The sequence below is a fragment of the Acipenser ruthenus genome, chromosome 3, assembly GCF_902713425.1.
Source record: "Acipenser ruthenus chromosome 3, fAciRut3.2 maternal haplotype, whole genome shotgun sequence".
NCBI lineage: Eukaryota > Metazoa > Chordata > Actinopteri > Acipenseriformes > Acipenseridae > Acipenser > Acipenser ruthenus.
The window spans coordinates 27,901,796-27,924,393 of NC_081191.1; the positions used below are offsets into that span (position 1 = coordinate 27,901,796).

A 22,598-nucleotide genomic window follows, 5' to 3' on the forward strand; every position below is an offset into this window, starting at 1 on the left:
GACAATGTGGGGGGGTAAGAGGTAATATCCGCAACAGCACAGCCAATGGAAACACAAGGCTGAGAGACTGATAGAAATGAATTGGGAAAGGTAGGTAGCACCTTCTTGCATTTGGCGACCAGATGGAAAGAGGCCAAGCACCTGGTAAACTCTGATGGGAAATATGTTCTGAAATCTAAATATTTTAAAATAAATGTGAATTTCAGGAAAGATGTTTAAAAATCTTACAAAATGTTTTTGAATTAAGAATTGTGTACTGCTTTTGATGATGATCCACTGTTTGGGGTGTCTGTGTTGCACCAATCCTCATCCCTTATCCTTTTTGTCAACAACCTTTATTGGTGGAAAAATAAGACAGTGACGTTTGACTCCTGGTGTTCTACACATGGACCTGGAATCAAAGTCTTTAGTCGAGAACCCCAGAGACTTTCGGTGCCTGTCAGGAGCTCTCACGAGTGACACTTGTGCCCTTGATACTGAGTCTCGTGTTTGCCCCATAGGTATTGCATTCCTGCTGAGGAGAACAAAAAACTTGACAAAGTGGTGCACACTCTGCTGCAGGCCAATGGGACTCCAGGGCTGGAGATGCTTGAGAGCAACATCATGGTAAGAAACCCTGAAGGTGCTGGCTTAAAGACAGATCCACTATTTAGATGTCCCTTTTAATTTGAAAAAGTAAAAACCCTCATCGGTTGAATCCATATGAAGTCAGACCACTATTTTAATTGTAGCTGACACAAATATATGAGCTTTTTTTATTATTTGTGGCTGCTTGTTTTACAATTTCAATACCTTTGTGTCACAAAACCATGTCTAATTGAGCGTTATTTTACTGCTGTGTGTTTTTTATTGTTACGGTCTTGGGATATGTTTTATTACAACAGTCAGAATCCAAGTTGAATTCTTAACTTTCTTCTTGGTGTACGTTTTAAATAGGTGTTAGAATTTAATTTATATATCCGAGTGTATCGGTCCTGGGACATATCAATTTAAATAATACAGAATTATATAGATTTAGATATAGATTTAGATATATAACTTGCCGTCATCAGTCCTTGTGCCTAATTAACAGCAACTAAAACCAAATATAAAAAGAGTAACTTTTTTTTTTTTAATACACACCCTGTAGTGGTGTTGAGAGTATAAAAAAATTAAAATAGAGGTAAAGATGCAAAGCTTTATCTTTTTGGAATTGTCTTTCTGTTGCTTCAGGACCCCTCAGTTTCTGATGCAGTGCTTACAAAGGTACCACAAAATGTTCCTGTCAGGACAACTGAGGAAGTCAGCACCTCCGGTCACTTTTTTTTTTTAAAGTAACAAAATCGCTTATTCACTGCCAAACATGAACTACTTTAGATGTGTAATGACTGCAGAATAGGATACTGACCTTTAAGGTTAGGGTTTCGGTGTAGGGAGAGGATTATTCATTGTTTTAGTAACAATAATATGATAGCCAATCATAGTGCAGTGTCCTGACAGGAGAATTTCGTGTTACCTTTGTGAGGACAGCGTTTTTGATAACTGCACGTTGGTTTCTTAATAATTTATAATAATGCATTCTGTATTACCCATCAATTTGTAATTTGTCACTGTGACAAATCCACAGGGCGTTTACACACACAACACATTGCACTCAGCATTGACCCTTGTACTTGTATGTGCTTGTAGATCTCCCCGGAGGTGCTGATTCGGGAAGGAATTAAGGTGTATCGTACAGTCCAGAAGAGCGGAGAGTTCATTGTCTCTTTCCCGGGAACCTTTGTGTCAAAAGTGTGCTGTGGGTACAATGTTTCCGAAACTGTGCACTTTGCTACCACCCACTGGATGAACCTAGGATATGAGGCTGCTAAGGTGGGTGTTTAGAAATAGATACCAGGTCAACACATGACCCAGGACTTTATAGCACACCTATTGATAGTGCTTAACTCATGAGTTTTTTTTAGGGAAATTGATTGTCGTAAGGGGAGATTGTCTTGGTTTGCAAACCCTACACCACCACACCTACTACTGGTAATATCTTATAAACCAGTTAAGCTGGCAGCTTTGACTTTTCAGTGTTATGGAAACTATGAAAATCTAACAGTACATGTAACCTAAGATGACTTTGTACTCAGTAGACTTTTTCTTTATTTAATTTTTTAGGATAATGGTCAGGTTGCATAGCAGAATGTGCTGAGAGGACTTTTCTTCAGTGCAATGGTTTGGCTGTCCTGCAAGAGATTATTTTGACTAATCAATATCCTGTACAAACGAACACACCCCCAAATGTTTTTTGACACTGGGCACATTACGGCAAGCCTGAAATAGTTAGTTAATCTGGGGTAATGGAGGCAGAAGTTGTTGTCTGAGTTCATGGAGATGGGCGCCACCAGCATTATACAAAATTAGGGCTTGGCTTCCAGTTCCGAGACATGTAAATGCTTCTGCTGTAGTTGAGGAAGAAAGGATTAATGTTTTGAAGAAAAATCTGTCAGTGTTACCCTGTGTGTGTTACAGCAAGCTCTTACAGCCTTTATTCACATTTTCTTGGCAGACATTGTGTTGAATTTCTCCTACGTGCCAATTCATACAATGGTGGAGGCAGTAGAGAGGTGCCTCACTGTGCAATGAGGGAAATGTGAGCCCATGCTTGTATAATACAGTGCATGTTGTATATATCTGAATAAGAACCATTAGTCTCAGCAAGGATTTTGTGAATTTCATTCAGGGAATTGTAAGTCACTGTTCTCCATAACCTGTAGAAATCAGCAGGAAATGAATCTTATACAGTGTGTGTCTGTGTATGTATATGTGTGTATGTATATATGTGTGTGTGTGTGTATATATGTATATGTATATATATATATATATATATATATATATATATATATATATATATATATATATATATATATATATACATAATATGTATGTGTGTGTGTGTATACAGTGCCTTGCAAAAGTATTTAGACCCCTGACCAATTCTGTCATATTACTGAATTACAAATGGTACATTGAAATTTCGTTCAGTTTGATATTTTATTTTAAAACACTGAAACTCAAAATCAATTATTGTAAGGTGACATTGGTTTTATGTTGGGAAATATTTAAGAAAAATAAAAAACTGAAATATCTTGCTTGCATAAGTATTCAACCCCTGTGCTGTGGAAGCTCCCAGTTTACACCGATGAAAGAAATTGCCCTAACGAGGACACATAATATAATATATTTCTGTCTTGTACTTGTTGCGAGCTTAAAATACAGACTTGCATTACTCATATATATATATATATATATATATATATATATATATACCATGTAAATGATTACCCAATATATTGATTGCTCATTACATATTTTGTCTTACTCCGTATATGTCTACATGCATTGTCATATAATTACATTTGCTCCTTTTCAATGTTTTTCAAGGGCAAAAAACCCTCACTTTATTAGTAACATGTATTTTTTAGATGAATCAAGTTCTTTATTGAAGCATCCTTAAGCCTTAATTATGCAACAGGTTGCAGGGGCTTTGCTGTTTAATGCAATCATTTTCAATTTCCAAATGTGGCCAGGGCAGAGATTTCCAAACTAAGGAAAATCACAGCAAATGAAACAGGAGTCAATCGTACCTGACTCTTTCCTACTGTTGACTTTGGAAAGTGTCTCCGTCTCATGTGATAAATGTCCTCAAATGAAAGCTTTTGGCCAAACACCCTATCTCCCCCAATAAGAGTTGCTGATTTTTTTCTAAAATGAACGTTGTATCATCTCGATCTTTTGTAGTACCTAAAATGTCGGCGTATAGCTAAGCCCTTTTCGATGGAGAAACTGCTATACCAGATTGCAACAGCAGAGTCCAAACGGGAGAATGGGCAGATTTTGAGTACAATCTCTTCACTTCTTCAAGAGCTCAGGTAATTAATACCACTTTTTAAATTCCAAATGAAATTCCTCTTGTTTTATTTGACATAAAGTACCATTTACAATTGATCAAAGAGGCTTCATACTCCTGACATTCCGTCTCAAGCCCCAAAGAATAGGATTGTGGATTACGCTCTGACTCACCTGTAACACTTTTTACACTAGAAATACATCATTTCAAGGTTACATTAAAATAACCAGTGTAAATAATACAATACACTAGTTTTAAGTGATATTTCACATGTTTTACATTGACCTAGAGAACTGCTTACACAGGTAAGTTTACTGTGTATATCATTCGGGGGACATAGAAATGGCATATTTACAATTTTACATCTAGAAGAACCACTAACCAAATTGTGAAAGTTGGTATCAACTTAATTATTTTGAGTCTCTAAATCTGTGGATATATGGGGATGAATGTCACACATTCTGCACATATTTACTTATAATGTGGGTTATGGCAACGGTAATTTTTTTTTACTCCCAGGGATATAGAGTTGAAAGAACGACAGGAGCTGTTTGAGGCAGGCCTTCTCTCCACAGCTCGCTACGGAAGTCTTGACAACAACCAGATGACTCTGGACGGGAAGAAAAAGCCTCGAAAGTGGCTTGCGCTGGAGACGTCGGAGAGGCGGTGTCAGATGTGCCTCCACCTATGTTACCTTTCCATGGTCAGTGTCTTTAAAACTGTATTCAAAAACCAAAACTGTCTGTGTTTATTACTTTGACTGCTTATTGGTCATTACAGTAAAATATTTTTAACCTCCAAGAAGGTGCATGCAAGGGTGGGTCCAGCGCAAGCACGTTCGACTTGGTACTTTACCACGTTACTCACTGTCGGCTTCTCAGATCTGCTTTCTGCATCACCAGGAGTAGATCTGTGTTTGATCGGGTGAGAGAATTCCTGTTATATTAGTGCTTTAGCTCTTTTCCTGATTTTCTCGCATTTTTTATTCATTTTTTTTCTCTCTGTTTACTGTATACTCCAATTTATTTATATATATATATATATATATATATATATGTGTCTTCTTTCTTTCTTTCTTTCTTTCTTTCTTTCTTTCTTTCTGCGGGACCCAGGGCTTGGACTCCCATTCTGCAGCCTCTCTAAATTGAGCGGTGGGCTTGGTGTGAGCGAAGGCCGTTTGGTGCACTTGTTTGCTCGTTACCATTTACTAGTTGTATTGATTTTTTAATTTTTTTGTACCTCGGCTCTCGTTAACGCTATGCCCAGACGGTACCGAATTTGTTTGCTGGTGCCATTTTTTTTATACCAGTTATGTCTGTTTTTTGTTACCAGCCGGTGTGTATTTTATCTCCAGTATATACAGTAACACTGTGCGTTCTATGGTCTCTCCTTCAGGGTTTCATAAATGCACTTATGGGACTAAAATCCCTAGAGAGGGCGGCACAGACCTGAGGCTTTGAGCAGGTAAAGGGTGTTATTATGGATGCGCCTCTTTCTCTCTCTGGGTTTTACCTTTGGGCCAGCATTGCTTAAGCTGCTAGCTCAGAATAAGGACAAGTCTTCCAAGTGCTTTGGAACAAGTCAAAGTACACAGGCAAACAAGCTTTTGTGATGCCAATAGGAAGAAGCATGCTATTCCACACGAGACGTTTCTGGCATACCGATACAATATTCTGCCTTTCAGACTAGCTCTAGCTTTGCACATCTTTCCAAAGTGTGTGGACACAGTTGCAGCTCCACTCCGTCGCCAAGGGATCACCATCTATCCTTACCTGGACGACTGGCTGATCAGAGCCAGGTCCTGCTTGGAGCTGGAGCAGGCCACTCAAGTCACTCTCTGACATTTTAGAGGACATGGGTCTGACACATGGGAAAGTACCTCCTGTCTCCAACACAGAGCATACCGTTTCTGGGTATCCAGATAGATGTAAGTTGGGCTATAACATTTGTTCCTCCCAACAGGGTGCAGGGCATTCACAGTTGTGTTGCGGCAGTTTCGTTGGGTTCCAGTAACAGTGTCATGTTTTTTCATAGGCTCCTAAGCTTGATGGTGGCAGCCTCCCAAGTTTTTCCAACCCACAAGTGCTAGTCCCACAAGCTCACCCCAATGCATAGTTGCTGCTTAGAAGTTGTTTCAAAGCCCTTTCATGGTGGAGGGAATCTCATTATCTGTCCCAGTATTCCCTTCTGGGCATCATGAGATAAAACGGAAGTGGTGACCACAGACACCTCCACCACTGTTTGGGGAGGAGTATGGAATCCCCAGTGGAGACCAAGCTTCACATAAATATTTGAGTGGTTCGTCTCACTCCAAGACACTTCCTTCCGCCTTTGTGAGGGAAGGCGGTTCTATTGAGGTCAGACAGTGTTTCAGTGGTGGCATACATGCACCATCAGGGAGGCACAAGGTGTACCGACTTCTTACATGGGCCAATCGCCACAGGATTGCCATCAAGTCTCTACACCTCCCTGGTGTTTGGAACACTGCTGCAAATCCCCTCTCCAGGAAGCGAACCTCCCCAATGGAGAGGCGGCTACACTCAAAGATAATCCTTCAGATATGGGACAGGTATGGCCCCTGCTACTATTAAAGCTTACCTGCTTGCCCTTTTAGCCTTCAGTGTAAAGGTAGATGGGTTTGGTGTAGAAGCGCACCCGCTTTCTATCTGGTTTCTCAAGGGTGCAATGAGGTTGCATCCCCTGAAGAAGGACCCTCTTCCCTGCTGGGCATTTAGTGTTGTGTTGGGTAGCCTTACTAAGCCTCTTTTTGAGCCTGTGGCTACAATCTCGCTTGGGTATCTTTCTGTGAAGACTGCTCTTCTGGCCTTGACATCTGGCAGGAGAGCAGGGGACTTGCAGGCATTGTCGGCATTGCCACAATGTCTCTCTATAGGGGAGTCTAGGTGCAGGGCAATGTTGAGAACTAACCCGGCCTGTCTCTAAGCAGTCAGGTAGAGGTGCTACTGTATACTGCATAATCTCTGTCAGTGGGAGTTTTATTGTTTTACTTGGATAGGACAAAGGCTTTTTGGAAAGATGAGTGACTTCTTGTTAGTTTTGGGACCAATTCTAGAGGGAAAGCCTTGTCTGGAGTCTCAAAATGGATTGGGGATGCTATTAAAGTGTGCTATGTAGCTGCTGGCAAATCACAGCCAATGGTAACTGAACATTTCACCAGGAGCTTTTCCACTTCTTGGGCCCTATTTCAAGGGGCTCCAGTGAGAGATCTGTAAGGCGACCTCATAATTGTACAAGAGTTTATACTCAATGTGGCAGACCCTCTCAAACCTGGCTTTGGACTGGCTATGTTGGAGGCTGGCACTGGGTCCCAGTTGTGAAGGTAATTCCTTGCATGTTATCAATGGGCTTGCTCCTTCTTTGGTATAGGATACCCACTGGTAATGACTGTCGGTTCCATATCTGACAATGAACTTATGTAACCGATGTTCCCTTAAGGGAACTGATAGCCATTAGCTTAGTCTGGTGCTGCACCTTATTCTGGGTGTTGTGGTTTACTGGATCTGAGGAGGTGTTCGTGGGTAACATGCTTAAGTGCCAAGTCAAGCGTGCTCAAGCTGGAGTCACCAGCACGTTGCTGAATTACTGATCTAAAAATGTAAGTAGCTTCACATGTTAAGCCTCCTAGCGAGGGGAGCTAATGCTATTAAATCTGCCAATAGCTCTGCATTTTTGTGGAAGTAAAACCTTGTACCTTGGATTATATGAGGTGCAGGCCTCATATTTGCAGGGTTATAAAAATGCTACATGTTGAATGTTTTTCATGACCATTATGTTGACCTTTCACCTAGTAAAGATACCACATTGAGGTTATGTGACTATAGGTTTCTGCTGTATAGATAGTACACAAGTTTTCTTCACATTTGGCTGCATAATCGGATTCTCAAAAGTGCCATTACTGGTGGTCATTAAAAGTTAAGTTTTACTCTGGCCATATCAATAATACAGATACAGATTTTTTACATTTTACTTCATGTCCTTACATTCTGCCCCGAGATAGTTTTTGATCATAGTGAACTGAGATCGGCTTACAGTGACGTGCATTTTACTTGCTATGGTCTCAGTTAGGAAATGGAGATCAACCTTGCAACAAAAAAAACAAAACACTTTTTTACAGAATAAATGTGATCATGTGATATTTAACCATTGTCTAATTTTTCTGTGTAGGTTGTTCAGGAGAACGAGAACGTTGTGTTTTGTTTGGAGTGTGCTCTCCGCCATGTGGAGAAGCACAAGTCCTGCCGTGGGCTCAAGATGATGTATCGATACGATGAGGTAACTCACTTTTTATCTGTGTGGGATTTTCAGAAATGTGAACTAAACCTGATCAGTTGATTTATTTAAATTCGTTAGAAAGTGCTTTAACTGTATGGACCTCAACACCCATGCAGTATAACTGATATATTAGAATTTATCTGGCTGACCAGAGCTCTGGATGGCCGTACCACGTGCCTTTACCAGCATAAGTATATTTCGGTGGTTTAACAGCTGACTGGTAAAGAAGCAGATATGTAGACTACTCGTGGAAAGAGCAACACAATTTGCAATGTTTAAATGTAAGTGTGTGTTTTGTGAAGCCCAAACAGCCAGTCACAGACGAAGCGTCAACATGCAGTGATAACGCGAAGAGCAGGAATGAAACATTATTGAGACTGTACCTGGAAATTACAGTAGTCCCTTGCCAATACCGAAAAAAAAAACCTGGTTGTACTGACACCAAAGACAGGATGAAAATAAACAGAAGCCTACTAAACCGCTAAAATTAGGTACATGATTAAACTCGTACTCTAGAAAGTTTAAATGAACTGCGATTGGTTGGAAAAGGGTGAGAAGCTTTCAGAAATACTGAAGGATTCAAGTGTTTCGAAATGCAAGATGTGGACTACAGTAGTTAACATTCAGAATTTGAAGTCTAATTGCTTTTGCAAAGACAGTCTGACACATACCAACAGAAAACAAAAGTAGCAAGTATGTTATGTGTGTTACTTGCAGCCACACGTACACTGTAAAAGTTTCGATGTAAATTTAAAAATGTATTTATTTTTGTAAAGTGTGTGCTGGATACGTAAGGTACTAATAGTATCGTAACGTGTAGGGGTGAGATGATACACTAAGGTCATGATACGATACGTTACACAAGCCACGATACGATTCATATCACGATACCTATGAAAAACTCATCTCTGCTTGACGGACTTGAAGATATTTCACATCTATACACAGATTCAGTTGAAAATCAATTCTCTGTATTTACCACTAAGTAGTATAGCACTTGATTGAGTTTAAAGACAAAGCAGTATGTCAGCTAGAGTTTCTGGGATATCAGATTTAACTTCATTAACCAAATCTCCATACCACATTTCTGAGGAAGGAAAAAAATACTAAGCAATGTGTTTGATAACTATTAAAGTACAAAGTTTGTTCATGTGTTTCTTTAGAAAAATCTAAATATCAGCATTAAGTTATGTTAATTTTACTTAACTCAATAGATTGTAAGACTTTTATTTTGTAGAAGTATTATACCATACATTTTATCACCGGGTATTTGCATTTTTTAAGTTAAGGTTGAGTATATAATTTTATTTTGTATACTATTCTATACTGTGCTGTTTTAAAATGTGGTTAGAAATCATTTTAATTATGGTATTAGATTTAAATGAATGATAATTAGTATTAAATAAGTAATTTTCATCAGGATTAACACATTCCTTTAAAGAAAGTAACATATTCAACCAAATCGAAGTTTAAGCATATTATTACGGGGCACTGAAAGGTGAACAAATATAAAATAAAACTCATAAGAAATGTGAAAATGCGGTATGTTTTGTCATCTATAATAAATAGTCGAGTCACATACACTTCAAAATTATTATAGCCTGAATTAAGGAAACATTAAAAGGAGAGCAATACATTAAAACTGGTAAAATGAAAAAGAAAAAACATACAGCTATCTATTTATATGAAATAAAATGCTCTCACAAAAGGAGACAAATAAATATATAGCATTTGAATACAAAAACTAGTAACTTTAGTAAAATTAGCCATAGCAGTAAGTTTTTAGACACTGCTCGCTTCCTGATTCCTCTCAGGGATAATAAAAAGAAGGATCGGACAGAAGGGGCGGGGCTTAGATGGAAGCCCACTCTGCTAAGTCTGTTGCGGAAAGAAACAATAACTTCCGCTATAAGACGGCCGCTACGAGACTGCAGCTCCAGGCCGCAGTAATACCCTTCTCGTATTCCCTGCTTGCTAGCAATGGAATACAGAAAACAACATTCTTTCCTCTACTCCCCCTTAAATTCTGGAAGCGTCTGGCCGGCTCATTGCACAATGGGATATGTCTAGGATCAAGTGGAGTTTATGTTCAAAAACACAAAGACCTTTTCTTTCATGATTTACAGTTTAATAAATGTGGCATATTAGCTACTCATTTCAAGCTTGTGTCGCGATACACAAAGGTGTATCGTATCGTGTTGTAAAGTATCACGACGCATCGATACACGATGAATCGTCTCACCCCTAGTAACGTGTCAACATGATCTATTTTGTATTAATTGTGTACCAAGTAGGCTACGGTAAAAGAGAATGTGTGAAAATAATTGTTTAAATTTACAATAAAGGTATTATTTTTGCATTGCAATGTGTACAATGTAGCAGCATGATTTTACTCTGTGTCTAAATTGGAGAGTAAATTACTCAATGACCAAAAACCTTATCTGGAGCGCTGGGGTTAAAGATGCCTTGCCAATAAATACATAGAGCTGTCCTTATCCATTATTTAGTAGCACAAATTCCCCCCCGAGGGAGTCATTGCAGGGTGTCTCCATTTCCGTGCCCATCCTGCACTTTCAATAATTTATTTTCCTACTGCTTCATTTAATTGTTTTTCAGTGATCTTTTTATATTAATGACTATCCAAACTTTACTGCTAATGCTTTATTAATGTCTTAATCAATGTAATACTCCAGGTCAATTTAAGGCAATTATATTGTATAATGTGAGCATTTTCTTTGGAGAACTTCAGCCTTCAGTATGTGTAGCATTATGAGAAATGATAAACATTAACATTTAAAGTTGGCGCTCACATAAAAAAAAATGGATGCAAAGTAGGAAATCACTAAAAAAGTGTCAATAGGCTACTTCATTTCTTTAAGTAGCTCCATTTAAAGGGAAAACCAACATTATATTAAATATATAAATATTTATATTTTAGCTGTCATTTTGTAGGCAAAATAACATCTTATCCTTTTTGAGTTGTTTTCTTTAAAACCAAAAAGTACACTGTACTAGTTGTGGAAGTTACCAATCTCTGACTCATTGACTTTTTGATGGTTGACTTTTACAAATGGTCTTTCAGATCTCCAGATAAACCTTCTGCATTAATCAACCTGTTGCAAGGGCAGCAGTGTGGAGTAGTGGTTAGGGCTCTGGACTCTTGACCGGAGGGTTGTGGGTTCAATCCCCAGTAGGGGACACTGCTGTTGTACCCTTGAGCAAGGTACTTTACCGAGATTGCTCCAGTAAAAACCCAACTGTATAAATGGGTAATTGTATGTGAAAATAATGTGATATCTGTATAATGTGAAATAATGTATAATGTGATATCTTGTAACAATTGTAAGTCGCCCTGGATAAGGACGTCTGCTAAGAAATAAATAATAATAATTTAATATCACTGTTGTAATGCTAATTATTCTACATTGTTAATGTACTATTTTCTCATCTTCATCCAGGAACAAATCAACAGCTTGGTGAATCAGGTCTCTGGAAAGGTGACAGCAAAAAACGGCGACAGCGGAAAGTGCATCACACCCAGCAAGACCCCACTGAAGCGAGGACCCAGGAAACGAGCAACCATCAACGTGCCGCTCTCCAGGCTTCCGTCAAGTTCCTCATAAGGATGCCAACTGTTGTATTCCTTTTTTTTTTTTTTTTTGTATAATAGTTTGGAGAACTTGCTCTAGAATGCAAGCTGTCTTTGCACTAGCTCTAAAGAGAATTTTGTTCTGTTTTTAGAGAAGTATTTTGTTTTAGCATTAAATTGTTGGGTTACATTTTTAGGACGATTTATATATATATATATATATATATATATATAGATATAGATATTAAACCCAAACTGCAGTCACAGGTTTTATTTTAAAATGCAGTACCTTCACTGTTTTAAAAGCAGGTCGAAGGGCTGACTTTCTTTTCTCCCCACCCCCTCCCCTCACCCCCACCCCCACCCCCACCCCCTCTTCAGCCCCTTTGACTGCATAAGCCTTTTGTTTGGGATTTTTGTAACTGTGAAAAAAGTGAGCTATTTTAAGAACCCTAATTTGAATAGGATGAAGTTAGAGTGCTGTGTTTTTTTAGTTTGTCATGCAAGCAGTTTTTTGTGGGGAGAGGTTTGGAAGTAAAACTTGAAAGAAACTGCTTTGCTTGGCTGATTTATTTTTTATTTATTTTTTTTGTATTTTTATTTTAATTTAGTTGAGGTAGGAAGGTATGAGAGAGTGGGGAGAAGTCCCTGGCAGCTTACAATAATAGACTTAATTTACAAGACCAATAAAAGTCAGATGCCAGCTAAATGGCCAGTGCATTCTCTCCTGTTCATTGCTGTGCATCTGAAGAAGAGTAAAAAACAAGAAAGTGGCTTTCTTCCTGTTTTAAGCGTCATTACATATGAAAACTGTGCCTGATTTAATAGGAAATCCATACAAATGTTTTGGTGCTTGTTGGTTATTTTATCAAAAAAGAATGCCTTGTAATGGCATTCTCAAACAAGACAGAAGCTGTTGGTGCTTCTTTGTTCTAGATGTGCAATTGTATTAACATTCCATTGTCATTATTTCATCTGTATTCAACTCGATAAGCATTAACTATTTCATGTTTTTTGGGGTTTTTTTTGGTTTTTTTTGGTCTGATGTAACTTCACAAATAGAGCCACTAGAAAAGGGTGTGAAATGTGAAAATCCAGATTTCTATCATGTTTCTCTTGTGTTTTTTCACTTTTTCCATATGTATAAAAACACTTTTGTACATACGCCTGTAAATTTCTTTAAATACTTGAGCCTTTTTTAGGGGAGGGGAAGGGGGTGGGGGAGAAGAGCAAAGAAACCAGATGAAGAAAAGCCTTACATTTCAGTTTCTTCATCCGTCTGAGTTTTATGCTTACAGGGTTTCTCTTGTAACATTTATAAATAAGTGCTGCTTATATCACTGAATAAATACAGAGTAGCTGTTGCCCCTTTTAGAGTGTTTTTTTTTTTTTATAAAGAAAAGGGAAAGATGTTCACCAACGATTTTATCTTTTCATTACTGAAAATTCAACAATGTAGTAGCTACCCGTGTTGCACTGAGCTTGCCAGTGGTTACTGCCAAGAAATCCTATAATCCAGTTTGTTGGTTGTCGTCCTTGCAGAAGACTGAACTGTTTTAGGAGTATTTAATGAAAACATAACTGAGTTAAGTGTTTTCAAAAATGTGTTTGTCGAGTTTTTATGGCCTTACAATGTGTTTTTCCCCTTTCTACAGTAAACCTCTTACTGCTTACAGTCCTGACATTTAATTTATTAGTGCTGCTCACCTGCCTTTCCTTCCAAGTGGAAAGATTCATGTTGGTTATTGCCAGTTTTTTACTTTTTACGTTTGTATTTTTAAGGTTTAATAAAAACTTCTGGACAATTCACTGTCACTTCTTTACAACTCCTGTGTCTCACTTGTGGGGGGATTAAAGTGTCTTGTATATTGAAAGGGATTCTTATTTTCACTGTCTTGCAAATATACAAAAAAAATGTTTGTTTTTTTCGTGCAAGTTCAGCATGTACAGCAACAACTGTGAATTAAGAGGCACAATATTGTTGAACTGTTATTTCCTAATGTATTGAATAGAAAACAGTCTAACTTGACGCTTTATTTAATACACATTTGCAATCGTGGGTATTTACTGAAAAAAGGAAGAAAACACTGCTGCTGATGGTGTTGGTTGGTCCTCCTTGTCCCAGAGACAGTATTTGATGTTCTCCATCCCAATTCGGTCTCCAGAGCTTTATTGTTCTGTATTACTTGGTTCCTCGCTAACTATATTTAGGTGACAGATTTTTTGAAAATCAAAACTGTTAAGTGATGCTATTTCAGGCCTACCTGTTTCTTAGAAAAATAAACTGGTGCAATTGTTTTTGCTGGTATCAAATTTATTATGCCTCCAGTGTTTTACAGGTGTTCTTGGGGTGTTTGTGTTTTTTATATGGTTGGTTAAAATAATGTAGTGCTTTTAAAACATTTTCTTTCATCTCGGTATCATTAAGAACACTCACATCCCTAATGGCTGGTTGCACAGACCCTGATCCGCACTCATCCTGGACTGCCTATACTTCAGGTAAGGTATTCTAAGAATAGTGTTAATCAGGGTCTGTTTTTCAAACTTTCCAAATCCTTTTATTTGTATATTGAAGCCTATTTATTCTGCCACAGTAAGTTTACTTCTGGTGTTAGGGTGGTGGTGGTAGTAATAATAATTCCACCTGCCCCCAAATGGTGTCCAAGGGGCACTAGGTGTGGCCCTATTAATTGTAAGACAGGAAGTTCACAAATGCACTGTGGCAGGAACAGTTGGCTATAACTAAATTTAAAATAAACAAAGATTAAAGAAGTAAGGTGCTTTTCACAATGTTGCTTTGCTTTGAGAGGCAAGAAGCCTTGGTTATAACCCATTTAAGTGTAACTGCACACTGGGTATTTACTGAAATGAACAAGATATATTCAATCTAAGGAGTAGCAAATCTAAATACAGTAGCAGTTTTATATCATTAAATTTAAATCCTAAGATCTCTCTCTTTTTTTTTTTTTTAATTCCAGGATGGGCATATTATAATTATTTAAACAATGTGATTTCTATCTGATGATTCTATATAAATGGGTAGGTCAAGAGGTACAAATAATACAATATAAAGAGAGAATTTTTTCCTAAGCCTGGGGTTTACTATCAACCTTGATACAACTTTATAAACAGACAAATGCAGCCTTTTAAAATGCTTTATAATAACCCTGTTCAACGCATTTAGCTTTTGTTTGCTTTCTAATTTAACATGGTTAACCTTCCTGTAGTCTCAATTAAATTGTTTGCATTATTTTTTAGCAGACAGAAAAATGCACAGTGGCAAATGGCTAAAGCAGTGATGCACAAGTATAAATGATTCTTTAAAAAAAAAAAATAATAATAATCTAATATGATTTTATTGTTCTAGCAAAGGGTTTGACTTTGTGCTTCAGTACAGTACTGAAGCTTGTTAGATACAATACATATTCAGAGAAAAAACCAGACCAATCAGGTAAACCAAAGGAACCGTAGTTTCCTTTCAATAACATTTCATGAAAGTTTAAAAAAAAAAAAAAAATGAGAAAATGTCTAATATTGTTTTAAGCAGTCTGGGTGTCACTGTCAGAGTTCTCTTTGACCAGGATGTTCTCCTGTATGGCCAGTGTGTTGTCTGCTTGTACTTCCTCCTCGTCGGACTGGATGATGGGGGAATCGCTCCCCGCTTCGCTGGCCTCCTGGCTGGCTGAATCTGTGCATGTGGAGGACAGTGAGGACAGTTTGTGTCTCAGCTCGGCCTGGCTTGGTACCTGGAGGGAGATCTCTGTGGGGTACGCCTCCGTCTCCGGCCCTGGGCAAAGCAGAAAGGCTGCATCAAAAACACTGCTGTGATTAATTGAAAAAGGTTGACTGTATTTTTAATGTTTTCCTTGGGAAGTCCTGTAAAATTACCCAGTGCTGAAATCATTAAATGTTCAAACTGTAAAAGTGTCTTTTTTAATACTGCACATGTGCTGCTTTTTCTCTCTTGCCACCTGTCTATAAAGAGCAATATGCATTGTCTTCATTTTATAACCTACATATTTCACCTGTCTACAGTGACAACTGTTTGACAATACCACTTCAGTGTTGACTGTACTTTAAACCTGTGAGGACCCTTATATTGTACTACAGTCAATCTAGGTAAAAAAATAATTAAGTTTATTAAATTATACCCAAATACAATTTAAAAGAGATAAAGTTTGGAGTAGATTTGATGAAAATTCAAAGCAGCTGATTAAATTCACCATGTGCTGTTTGACATACTATGATGCTTTCCTAAGTAGTAAAACTTTAGTTGGAATTTGATTAAAAGAAAAGGAAAAAGAAAGGTGCTGCCATAGCATCATTAACACTACTGGAGAGCATCACACTATCTCTCAAAAGGTAATAAAGCCTTCCTTTACTGTGCTGTCACTAGATGCAGTATATTGAAATGTAGACTATAATTATGTAACATGCATTGTAAAAACACATTGCAGCTGTTTGTTTAATGAAAATATTCGTTATGTCACCTTGATTTACTGTATACCCATAGCAAGATGAACACATATTACAAAAAAAAAAAAAAAAAGCGAGACAGGTGGTTCCCTAAATAATGCCGAATTTCAATATTGCACTTCAGCATTCAGTTTGTATGCCATTCTTACTATTTCAGGGTGTCACATAACACAACATACAGAAAACACTTTGTGCCTATCACTGAACAAATGTAGTCAAATGTAGTACGCGCATTGGCGATAGATCAGGTGTATACAGGTTTATAAATATGCATGGAATATAGTATCTTATCAATAAAATAATGTATTGTTTATAAAAGATTTACAATTCTAAAATCCACAAGTGTGCACACCACAACAAAAGTCTGTCTGGTCTGCCATGAAATGTTTCTTCAGAATTTCCCAGACACCACATTATTTCCAGACAACTCAGGTAAAGCATTATTACAGCTGATAGGACCACTTCTGAGCCATTGATACATGTGTCCCAGGCCAAGTAACTACTTCAGGTCAGGAGGGGGTCATATTAACTAAAGTCCTCCACACACCAGACGCGATGCCATTTTTCACTGGGCGATAAGATACTTTCGCCATACACCATACACCAGAAGGGACACAGAGGCGATGCGACAGGTTTGAAAACTGCCAGATCTATACAACTATTAAAAATTGCTATTGACAAAACTATGATCAAGACTGCTACATATTCATCAACATGATGTGGAAATTATGAGAGTCTTCTCTGATGGTATTTCAACACGTATGGCAATAAATTATACATACCAGGCTTATCCAGTTCCTTCAAAATGGACTCCCATATACTGTCTTTCAAATCTGTATCTTTATAATTGTGATGACCTTTGTCATAAAGCTCTGGGTACTTGTTTCCTCCGTCATTCTGGAGACTGCACCCTGCTGGACCACGTGTATTGAAGTATAGGCTCTATTCATTTTGTCGCATCGCGTCCGTTGTCTAGAGGCCTTTACGGCAGGACACCCGAAAAGGAAAACTAAGTGATCAACAGCAAAACGATAAGGGACTTATGACAGTGTTGTTTTGTTATGATAAAGTAAGAAAATATTTTTTGAAACCTTGATAATTGCATGTTAAAAATCTAGTTAGGTCACACTCCAGACCTTATATCTATAAAACGAAACACTAACAAACACGTTTCCACATTAAGTGATCATTCTGACCACTGAAAAAGCATAAGGTGGTAACTACAGGTACTTGGTGAGCAGATCTCTTTATTTGCAGTGAAACAGTTAAAGATTTCAGGCTGCAACATACTGTCAGTAGTCCAGTGCCCAAGTGCTCTACTGCCATCTAGTAGCAAAATGGGTCCATACCCAGCATTGGTGAGGCCACACTATTGTCTTCTCCCCCTGAGTTTAGAAAGACGTCTAGTGCCTCCTGGTCAGACATGTCCATGAGGTCCATCTGCTCCAGCATGTCTACATTCACCTCCATAGACGACATACTGCCTATTGGCTCTGTTTGAGAAAGAAAGAAAGAAAGAAAATGACAGAATGATTTAGTTTTCAATCTAGAAGCATGATTCACTCACGCTTACTTGGGGCCAGGAGCAGACCTAGATGGTTCTGTAGTGTTATACAATGAAAGACTTGAACTAGGAAGAAAGTGTAATAGAAATTATAAGTTCAACTGCACAAACAGTGGAAATGATACTGGCTGATAAACTTTTTTTATATTATTTACTCCTAGTTGTTACCGTCTCGTCCTGTCTATGACAAGTGAGAACCAAAGAGCTGAAGTGACTGTTCCCCAGTGTCATGTACACAGTCCTTGTGGCTGAGCTGGTTTTTGCATTTGGATCTCACAAGTAGGCCTACTGCTTATGAACAGATATCCACAAATTTACCAACAGCTTGTGAACAGATCTGGTTATTACAATAAATAAACCAGTTTGCAGTTCAAGATTGAATAATTAGAAAGTTACTGGCCAACGAGTCACACATAAAAGCAAAAGGGAAGCCCTATAATAATGTCTGTTACAGTCAAAAAAATAAGGTATATCTTCAGTAGGCTCCGACACGGTTCTGCTTATGACTAGTATTTTTAAAAATAATGGTATTTACAGCGCTGGCCAAGACGATCATAAAAAATGGACACTGGATGGGTTTTGACTGGTGTAGTTACTACTTTAGCACATGTATTGATAATGTATTAAAGAAGCCAGGACAAAATTATACAGTAGCAGCTTTTTAGAAGCTTGTTTCACAAAGCTTGAGTAGCACTAAACTTGCACTATGGTACCTCATCTATGGTAACATCAAGTAATTCAAAATCAGCGCTAACTTGTGAAATCATATACTATTACTTGCTGCTATTTCAAATCTATCCAGATGTAGGCTAGTCAGGCTGAATGAAGTGGTGATCTGGATCAAATCACATGGTGTGCCGATTCCTAATCTTTTGGGTAACACCAGAACTGACAGTGTTTTAAAACTGACTATTTTCTTCAACGAGCACAGCCAGTTTCTGTATTATAGACTAAAACTCACCTCGTCTCTCTGCTATCTGTAGGTACCCGGTGGATAAATACTGCTCCATATCTTGCTGAAAAGCCTCTTCAAAAAACTTCTGCCGTTCTTTCAGCTTCATCTGTTGAGTATGTTCCATGTCAAACACCTTCTGAGCATGCTCTGCATCCAGCTCAGCTGTCATACACAAGAAGAGGGAGGAATTTAAAGGGTTTGCTCATATTAAATCAGTTCCACTCGGCATAATATATTAATGTTCATTTCATTGTATTTTTTTCAGAAATATTCTAATCAGTGACTGATGAAGTGATTGATTTCACACACAGGAAAGTCTACCAGCAGTGTTGTGGCGCAGCACTCAGAAGGGGTCCTTTCCTTTCATTTTTATCCTCTTGTATAGGAAGTTAGAGAGCAAACAACAACAAAAAAAAACAAAAAAACAGGAAGCAGGATCTTTTTTATTTTCATTTTATCATTTTCTACTGCTGCACCCTGAGAATACTGGAAAGTTCTCTGCTTTATTGAATTAGGCACTAATTAGATGAGAATTCAAGTTTTAAAAAGTTTTAGCACATGACAAACATTTATATTGAACTTCATGCAGGACAGAACCCGTTTCAGGTAATTATTTTAAATTAGTTTTACTAGGATCACACGCTTTCAAAATGAGAAGACCAAAAACATATTTCAATGTCATTACATTTTCTTTGATTTAAAAAAAATAATCATAAAAATAAATATTTTTGAATATTTCAATATCTGCTTCGGTCTGCAATTTATGTGTTAGGGGTAATTTAATAAGTCCTACCCTGTTTAGCAGGTTAATAATAGCCTTTACTGGCAGCCCCATTTCCTTGGTTACCATTGTTTTTGATCATTCAAAAAATGTTGGTTAAAAGTGGACAAATCTGTACAGGAAACAACTTACAAACAAACAAAGAATGCAATACAGCATAGGTTATTATAAAATATGTGTCATTGCTTACAATAAGACCAAACCAAAAAACAGCCTTATCTATTACTATACCAAGACAGTGGTTGTGTTACCACAGAGATCCCTCTTGCAGCTGTTTATTGTCTGCATTTCTCTCAGTCTCATTGTTCCTGAAGATCATGAATCCAGTTGCTTATTTACTGGTCACAAACACGCATTGCAAGTCAGTGATTCAACTGTCCTTTTTTTATTTGTATTTTTTATTGAAAACCTAGACTTATTGCTCACGTGTTTCTGCCAATTCCCGGGCAAGTTGCAATTAGCTGTCCCGGCATTCTCAAGCTACCACATGCAGTGTATATTCACAACTTACCACTGAGACGCCAGGGGCCAACAAAGTACATAACATGCAAACTAAAGCTGTGTAGCAAAACTGCTATGCATATTCTTACGCAAACATATATATATATATATATATATATATATATATATATATATGTTATATATGTTTGCGTAAGAATATGCATAGCAGTATATATATATATTATACAAAATTAGGGCTTGGCTTCCAGTTCCGAGACATGTAAATGCTTCTGCTGTAGTAGAGGAAGAAAGGATTAATGTTTTGAAGAAAAATCTGTCAGTGTTACCCTGTGTGTGTTACAGCAAGCTCTTACAGCCTTTATTCACATTTTCTTGGCAGACATTGTGTTGAATTTCTCCTAAGTGCCAATTCATACAATGGTGGAGGCAGTAGAGAGGTGCCTCACTGTGCAATGAGGGAAATGTGAGCCCATGCTTGTATAATACAGTGCATGTTGTATATATCTGAATAAGAACCATTAGTCTCAGCAAGGTTTTTGTGAATTTCATTCAGGGAATTTTAAGTCACTGATCTCCATAACCTATAGAAATCAGCAGGAAATTAATCTTATGTATGTATGTATGTATACACACACACACACACACACACACAGTGCCTTGCAAAAGTATTCAGACCCCTGACCAATTCTCTCATATTACTGAATTACAAATGATACATTGAAATTTCGTTCTGTTTGATATTTTATTTTAAAAGACTGAAACTCAAAATCAATTATTGTAAGGTGACATTGGTTTTATGTTGGGAAATATTTTTAAGAAAAATAAAAAACTGAAAAATCTTGCTTGCATAAGTATTCAACCCCCACACATTAATATTTGGTAGAGCCACCTTTCGCTGCAATAACAGCTTTAAGTCTTTTGGGGTAAGTATGTACCAGCTTTGCACACAGTGTCGGAGTGATTTTGGTCCATTCTTCTTGGCAGATTTGCTCCAGGATGTTCAGGTTGGTTGGATGACGCTTGTGGACCGCAATTTTCAAATAGTGCCACAAATTCTCAATGGGATTGAGATCAGGACTTTGACTGGGCCACTGTAGGACATTCACCTTTTTGTTCTTGAGCCACTCCAATGTTGCTTTGGCCTTGTGCTTGGGATCATTGTCCTGCTGAAAGGTGAATTTCCTCCCAAGATGCAGTTTTTTTAGCAGACTGAAGCAGGTTCTCTTGCAGTATTTCCCTGTATTTTGCTCCATCCATTCTTCCTTCAGTTTTAACAAGATGCCCAGTTCCTGCTGATGAGAAGCATCCCCACAGCATGATGCTGCCACCACCATACTTCACTGTAGGGATGGTGTGTCTTGAGACATGGGCAGTGTTAGGTTTGCGCCACACATAGCGCTTTGAGTTTTGGCCAAAAAGCTCCATCTTGGTCTCATCTGACCACAAAACCTTTTCCCACATCGCAGCTGGGTCACTCTCATGCTTTCTGGCAAACTCCAGACATGCTTTCAGATGGTACTTTTTGAGTAACGGCTTCTTTCTTGCCACCCTCCCAGACAGGCCAGTGTTATGCAGAGCTCTTGATATGGTTGACTGGTGCACCATTACTCCACTCCCAGCCACTGAACTCTGTAGCTCCTTCAAAGTGATTGTTGGCCTCTCTGTGGCTTCTCTCACAAGTCTCCTTCTTGTTTGAGCGCTGAGTTTTGAGGGACAGCCTTTTCTTGGCAGTGCCTGGGTGGTGTGATGCAGCTTCCATTTCCTGATTATTGATCCAACTGTGCTCACTGGGATATCCAAACACTTGGATATTATTTTGTACCCTTTCCCTAATCTATGCATTTGTATTACTTTATCTCTAACTTCTGTAGAATGCTCTTTGGTCTTCATTTTCCTTCAGATTCACAGCCTGACCAATGATCCTTCAACTGTGGGGTTTTTATCCAGAAAATGACAGCAACTTTAATGGTTCACAGGTGGAGGCCAATGGTAAGGTAATTGTGTCCTCGTTAGGGCAATTTCTTTCATCGGTGTAAACTGGGAGCTTCCACAGCACAGGGGTTGAATACTTATGCAAGCAAGATTTTTCAGTTTATTATTTTTCTTAAAAATATTTCCCAACATAAAACCAATGTCACCTTACAATAATTGATTTTGAGTTTCAGTGTTTTAAAATAAAATATCAAACAGAATGAAATTTCAATGTACCATTTGTAATTCAGTAATATGAGAGAATTGGTCAGGGGTCTGAATATTTTTGCAAGGCACTGTATATATATATAACTGAGAATTTGAAAAAGTTACATCTGCATCTCTAAACAATTGCCCAACATCATGGCTGAATATTTCAGCATTTATTTCAGTATTTATTTAGGGGCATGTATGGACTTCCAGTTTTTTGTTTCCATAAGGACATTTAGCTCCCAGGCAAATTCATAACTCGCACAACACCCTTTTAAATCTGGATTTCATAGCCTGCTAGTTATTATCTGTCTTCCAAGGAGGAGCTGCTGCATACATTCACAGCTACCAATCAAGCTTTCCCAAGGTGAAGAGTATTTCTGAGATCTGAGACAGGCTGGATTGGCCACTTGAGAACAATCA

General features: G+C 38.0%; 2 protein-coding genes across 5 annotated transcripts in view; one reads left to right on the forward strand and one right to left on the reverse strand.

Moving 5' to 3' along the window:
- LOC117394466 (protein Jumonji-like) overlaps nucleotides 1–13,571 on the forward strand; it is a 144,854-nt gene extending 131,283 nt beyond the window's left edge. For all 4 annotated transcript variants that reach the window (XM_059012758.1, XM_033992797.3, XM_059012756.1 and 1 more), the window contains 6 exons: nucleotides 501–606; nucleotides 1,669–1,851; nucleotides 3,766–3,896; nucleotides 4,394–4,577; nucleotides 8,060–8,167; nucleotides 11,626–13,571. In XM_059012758.1, the coding sequence (XP_058868741.1) occupies nucleotides 501–606; nucleotides 1,669–1,851; nucleotides 3,766–3,896; nucleotides 4,394–4,577; nucleotides 8,060–8,167; nucleotides 11,626–11,790 (877 nt within the window). In that variant the 3' untranslated portion in view covers nucleotides 11,791–13,571. The remainder of the gene's footprint in view (nucleotides 1–500; nucleotides 607–1,668; nucleotides 1,852–3,765; nucleotides 3,897–4,393; nucleotides 4,578–8,059; nucleotides 8,168–11,625) is intronic.
- A 1,519-nt stretch (nucleotides 13,572–15,090) lies between these two features.
- The window catches only part of LOC117394467 (dysbindin-like), a 96,422-nt gene continuing 88,914 nt past the window's right edge, over nucleotides 15,091–22,598 (reverse strand). The window contains exons 8-10 of the mRNA XM_033992798.3: nucleotides 18,758–18,913; nucleotides 17,582–17,725; nucleotides 15,091–15,543 (exon numbers count right to left, since the gene is read on the reverse strand). Of these exons, the coding sequence (XP_033848689.1) occupies nucleotides 15,296–15,543; nucleotides 17,582–17,725; nucleotides 18,758–18,913 (548 nt within the window). The 3' untranslated portion in view covers nucleotides 15,091–15,295. The remainder of the gene's footprint in view (nucleotides 15,544–17,581; nucleotides 17,726–18,757; nucleotides 18,914–22,598) is intronic.